Here is a 6,358-nt window from a genome sequence, read left to right on the forward strand (position 1 = left end):
CAAAATGAAACATGTTCAAGTTGCGTTTTTGATTTATTTTTGTATAAAAAAAAGGTACAATTTACATTACTTTTATAAAAAGTTTCAGCATAATTAAGTACAACATTACACTTTTGCAGAAGTTTCAAATTCCTGCAACTATACAAGATAAACTCCCGATAAGAGTTCACAAGGTTTCATTCTTTCATTTTAACTTTTTTTTTTTAAACAACGTCCAGTCCTTCATGTGCCAACAATTCTGACAAGACAAGACTAAACTTTTTACAGTAACTAACCAAGTTGTCTTTTCTATTCACGTTCCCACCTCCGCAAAAAAAGCGAAGACTTCAACAAGGAGAGGGGGACAAGGGAGGGTGTGTGAGAGAGAAGAGGAGGGGGGGAATAATCCTTGTGACAATAATCTCGTTTTTCCTCCCACTGTCGGGAATATAACGCGCCTTCCATTTCCAGAAAGGACCCACAAATAAAAAAAAGTCTTAAGTTAAATAATAATGAAGTGTCCAAACAGAAAACACATCACATAAGATTGTCCCATAATAAGCAAAAGTCTCTTGATTTCAGCGTCAGAAGAAAAAAGAAAAAAATCCAGGCCTGGAGGACAGAGGTTGGAGAAGAGGGTTGTGGTGGTGGTGGTGGTGGTGGTGGGTGAGGGGGGGTGGAGGAAAGTCCTGCTCCCCAGGTCCTGTGTGTGTTTTTGCGTCTTGACCAAACACCTGCAAAAGATTGAGAAAGAGAGGCGTGTTTAGAAAATGCAAACAGGGCAGAGATCCGGACAGACTGGCGCCAGGGAGGAAGCCGCAGTTTTTAACATTTAACCAAACACTCCCAATACTAAGCAAACCCTGCGCTCCAGATGTACACACACAGAGAGAGAGGGAGACAGAGAGGGGAGAAAAAAGGGGGGGACGCGCACACACACTTTTCGCACAACTTCAGCCTACAATCTGGGGAAGAATCAGTGTAATTGCCGCTCAGCTGGCGCCTACCCACTTCTTGTACCAATTATGTGCAGACATCGTAGTAGCAGTAATCCAAACAGCCATTATTTTCCTGTTGCAGATGCTCTTCATTATAGACACAAGAGGGTATAATACAACCCTGACGACTGCTACTTATATACAGTAACCCGAGCTGCCTGGAGGAATATCTTCCATTTCATTCCACTAAACTCCCAGCAAAATATCTTAAGACACAGCACATGACTTACTCGATTAATCAGGGTCACCTTACTGACACATTCAGCAGCCCTATGGTGTGATCTTTGTGTTTCATGTATGATCAAATTTGGATTCAAGTCAACCTTGTCACAACTGACGCCCCAGTGATGCGCCGCATTCTCATGCAAAACATATTGGGAGCATTACAGCAACGTGAGACGTCAACCACATTAGCAGAGAACAAATGGATTGGTAAATGGTAATTCTAGTCCATTCTGCTCCAGCAGACTGGGAGACAGGCTGTAGCGGAGCCTAAAAGCCCTGGACAGAATGCAGCAGCAGACATGAGGACAGCCTACTTACCGCTTTAACGATGCAGAGTCCGGCTGTCATCTGTCATCAGCTCTGATGGCAACTCCGGGGACTGAAAACAAACAAACAAACAGACCAAATGTTAATTCTTTACGCAGCATCCGATCGAGGTGTCTGGCATTGCACAGTGTGTTATGTAGGTCGGATCTCTTCCTCATCTCATTCTGTACAAAAGGAAGAAAAAAAAAGAAACATGCCATTTTCTTTTCCAACAAGCCATTTTGTGCGAGTTACGCATAGGGCTTACAAAGGCGCGCTGGCTATGCGCACAAATATAATATCTTCCACAACACACCGGGCTATCGTCCCCCCCCAATTAGAGATCTGGTTTAGCTACAGCGTAATTACCTGTAATGACAAGATGCTGATATCTGTGTTGAGGGTGGTCAGAGGGGTCCTGGATGGAGCCTGCCCCGGCCGCGCAGGGTGATGCAGGCTGGTTAGTGCGACACTGGAGTCCAGCGCAATCTGCAGGTCCAGGATGTAGTCGATGACATGCTGCAGGATTTCCATCTTGCTGACGTTCTTGTTCTGGGGGATGCTGGGCACCAGCTCCTTCAGCTTGGAGTAGCAGTCGTTCATGTTGTACAGCAGGCTGAGCGGGTCATCCACCGGGGTCTTGCTCCGAGAGATTCCCAAGGAGTGCTCTGATAAATTCGCGTTGTTTATCCGGAAGGACCGCACGGGGCTTATTGCTTTCATTTTTGTCAGTGTTAAGTTAGACGAGATGAAGGGGGGGGGGGTTGTGCGTGGCGATATCTTGCTTCTTTTAGGTCCTGTTTTTGCCAGACGATCAGCGATCAGACTGGATTACCAAGCTGTCAGAGTGGTTTATATAGGCAGCAGGCTGGGCATGCGACACAGGCGGGTCAAACGCCCTGATTGGATAACAGTCCTCTGCCACTCAGCGCGTTTTAGCTCTCCTATTGGCTTCTGCTGCTCAGATCCCTCCTCTTCTCCGCCGCGTTACCAGTGGCAACGCATGTTGGAGGCGGAACCCAGAGGGCTCTTGAGCAGCTCCGGTGGGCAATTTGGAAAATTAAGCCCTTACCTGTTTCTGATCAAGAAAATTAATGATTCGCATGGCTGTCAATTGACTATGGACAAGGTGTGAGCACGCGCCAGTACCTGCCTTCACAGTTTAAACTCGATCTTGAGTTTAATAATAAAAATCAAGCAAAAAATTGAAAAATAATTTTACAATTCACAATAAAAATGAATTTAACGGTGCCAGAGTTAATATTTGATAACTTATCTCACACACATAGTGCTCATATATCATCAGTAATCTCTCATTCTTCTACATTTAGTCGCAATGTGCAGGTGTTTGGAGGAGCAGTGATGACAGACACCAGATCAGGCGCGTCTGATGATTCTTAATTCACCTCAGCCCGGACCGGTGTGTCTGTGTGTGTCTGAAGGCAAGTTTCTGACACTGAATAACAAACTGAGAGTGAAATGTTTGAGTGGGAACAGGTTACACCAGGAAACTGGTCAAACCGGCGATAAGACAAATACTTGGTAGGGTTTTTACGCACGAGAAAATAAAGCTTGGGGATTTCTTTGATCATATGTGGTGACACTTGACTGAAATATATGATTTAGAAATTTGACGCACTTTAGGATTGTCTATCTTTTATCCACTGTGACCAGCAGTGTGTCAAATTTACTAGTGAAGTGTAGTAATGTGAATTTTGGAGATGGTGCGCACAGTATGACCAGGAAATATATAAATTATGAGGCTTTGATGGACAACTTTAATGCACTGTTTATCACAGTCAGACAAATATAATAATTAAAGTGTTTTAAGGCTTTCTGTGCGCACCATATTTAAGTGTTTTTACCCAGCGTGTGTTTTAAGTGGCTGTGCGTATCTAAACGCATCAGTTAAGGTCCTGTGCACTTGAGTGTTATTAATTGTCACCTGAGCATGTTGTGTCAAAGTTCATTTAGTCATGGCCCCCGCAAATGTGCCTTTCATATCGTGAGCATCGTGAAGAGGTGATTAACTACTATTGACACTTTAATGTTTTCTGAATGAGCCATTTGTTTGTAGGAATTACACGCTTCATTCTTCAGATGGTGGTGGAGGGGCTGTTTGATGCTGCACTAACTAATTGCCCCCGGGGGCAGTGGGGGGTGTTGTGATGTGTTTGATTTTTTGCTTTGTGGATTACATTTCCTCGATAAAAAAAATCAAATCAGTGTTTTTAAAGAGGCGGAGGGGTCAGTGTGAACACTCAGGATGGAGATTGTGATGAGTTTGATGCTTTGGTTTTATTTTGCAGGGACAATTCAGGTGAAAGACACAAGCAAGGAAATTCTAAAAGCCGGAGTATGGACGAAAGGAGCTGCAGAGGCAGGTAGGATCTTTCTAAAAAGCACAGAGCAGAGATGATGAGGACAAAGTAAATTGCTCTGACCTATAATAATCTATGTAATGATGATTTTTGCCTCCCAGTCGCAGAAAATGTCAGTGAAATGTTTTGCAGTATTTTCCAAAATCCAGCAAAACACCATCTGTGTCATTGTGTTTTTACGCGCGGTTCTCTTCAGCAGGCACGGACAGCTTCTCCTTCAGCTGTCTGGCGATCCTGCCTTTTTATGCATTTCTAATATAATCTGGAGCTCCTGCAGTCTGTGTCCACATCTGGTGCAATAGGATTTTTCCATTTTCTCCCCGTCTTCCTTTCGCTCCCACAGCTGTGGACATTTTCGCGCGACGCCCATGACTGATGCCTGACAGGAAAGGTGATGAATTGGCGCAAGAGCACGTCGGTGCGAAGCCGCGCGAACCTCCACCTTCACTACCTCCGGCAGCAGCAGCAGCCTCACCCCTACCTCTCCTCTCCTCTTCCCTGTTTCCCTTTCCCTCCTTCTCTCCCCTCGCTCTCGCTCTCTGTCTTTGGAGCAGCAGACTCTCTGGCGCCGGCGCCGTGACGTCACCCCATTCACAGCAGCCCTCGAGCCAGCCCTCGCGGCGCCGCTGAGGCGGTTTCCATGGAGACGGGGTTTCGGGGCTGTCAATCAGAGGTGGTTCTCAGCTGATCAACCCAGGAGCCGAACCGGGGAAGTTTTGGGACGCGGGATGTGGGTCGCTGCGGATTTCTTTTTCGGTGGTGGCCAGCTACAGTTACTCAAGTACTGTACACATTTGATTCTTGTACTTTACACCTCCTTTTTCCTTTTTATCACACATAAGGCTACTTTTTTACCCAATTACAGTAATAAATGTAGTTCCCAGTAACCTCACAGATTCTACATAAAACATTATGACCTAATAAAATATAATGCACTGTCTAAATACAAAACACACTTGTTAAAATGAGCTCACATTTACCACAATAAAACACTCACACCTTCATGCACCGTAAATAATAATCAATCAATTTAATATATGTGCTAAAAGTATGACACTCACAGGAATTTGAGTGTATTTTCTTGCTAATAAAATCCCACTAAGTTACATTTTAAGAGTACTTTTACCTGCAATTGAACATTTATACACTGCAGTATTGCTGCACCAATTTCACTGTCATATTCTTTAGGCTACTTCATGGTGCTAAATGAATGTCATCTTTTTGTTTTCTGAAATTAAACCATTTAAATCCACTCTTCTCTAACCCTGTCAGTCAGTTTGGGTTTGAGAAACAGTCTTAATTAAGGTTTAAGATTGAAAGGAAGTGGAAGAAGTCAACTTGAAAGATATTTTCACTCATTAACAGATTTATCTAAATGTTTCTAAAAGTTTTAAATCATTGAGGTTAAAGAAGCTTAAGTTTGGCTTCAGTAACACTAAACTTGAACAGCTGAACTCTAAGTTTTGTCTCTATTTGTTTATCCAGGGAGGACTCAATCTGCCCTGAGACATGTTGTAGATGAAAATACAGTGAGACATGTTTAATACTTATTTCCAGATGTTTTAGCATGATGACCACCCTCAGCTGAAGCTGACCCTGTAGTAAAGCTGTCAAAGTGTATGAATGGCCCTGTAAATGTATTTATTTATTCACCATATGCCTTGCAAACTTTATGGGGCGAGAACCTAAAAAAAAAAAAGTTGGTGACCAAAAACGCCTTTTCCCACGCAGCCCACGCACAAGTTAAGAGCCACGAGTCATTTTTAGAAGTTTGCCCAAAGTGTCTTTTGCCCCTCAGCTGAACAAATACAAGCCTCCATATTCCCCCCTTCTCTTCCCGGTCAGCAGCCTATTAGTTTGGGTTGAGGAGATGAGGTTTAGACAACAAAGCGGAGCTGCCAGCCGGCTGCAGAGCGCCCTGCAGCCCCGGCGTCGGACTGTCTGCGCCCCGGTCAACAAGTAGATCCTCCGCCCTGCAGCCCAGCACTGCAGCCTCCCAGGAAATATTAGGCCAAGCTGAAATGATTTATTTTTTAGTTATGCCAAAATTATTTTTATGACAGAAAATAAGAAAGTTTTTGTGTGACCTGTGCTGAGGTTAAAGTCATGACACAGTGACGGATATTAAAACAAGACGCGGAATTGTCGATAGGAAACTGTAAACTGCGACTATTAAAAGTTAGAAACTAGAGCTTAACCGTGCGTAAGATTAAAAAACACCTTAAAAAGTGAGGTAAACTCACATTGAAATGTGCTGAGAAACAGAGTCGAGCTGTTTTTCACTTCATTTCTGCTCTGTGCCCTGATTTAATTTATATATTTTCCCACCCCTGCCTCTACAAACCGCGTATTTACACAAAATACCCTGAATTCCGCTTGTTTCACAGTCCGTGTCCTTCCCAGTAACACCAGCCGAGTACCGCAAATCAATATTTTTACCCTCCACCGTCCCAAAGTAGTGCAAACTCT

The 6,358-nt window shown here is 43.8% G+C and overlaps 1 protein-coding gene across 1 annotated transcript; it reads right to left on the bottom strand.

The window, feature by feature from the left end:
• Nucleotides 1-20: 20 nt before the first annotated feature.
• id2a (inhibitor of DNA binding 2a) lies at nucleotides 21-2,338 on the bottom strand. Its single transcript, XM_033643456.2, has 3 exons — nucleotides 1,878-2,338; nucleotides 1,521-1,581; nucleotides 21-713 (listed from the first exon to the last, which is right to left on the bottom strand). Exons 1-2 carry the CDS (start codon nucleotides 2,229-2,231, stop codon nucleotides 1,525-1,527), a joined length of 411 nt encoding a protein of 136 aa, XP_033499347.1. The 5' UTR covers nucleotides 2,232-2,338; the 3' UTR covers nucleotides 21-713; nucleotides 1,521-1,524.
• Between the last annotated feature and the right edge of the window lie 4,020 nt (nucleotides 2,339-6,358).

This window comes from Epinephelus lanceolatus, chromosome 15 (assembly GCF_041903045.1).
Source record: "Epinephelus lanceolatus isolate andai-2023 chromosome 15, ASM4190304v1, whole genome shotgun sequence".
NCBI lineage: Eukaryota > Metazoa > Chordata > Actinopteri > Perciformes > Serranidae > Epinephelus > Epinephelus lanceolatus.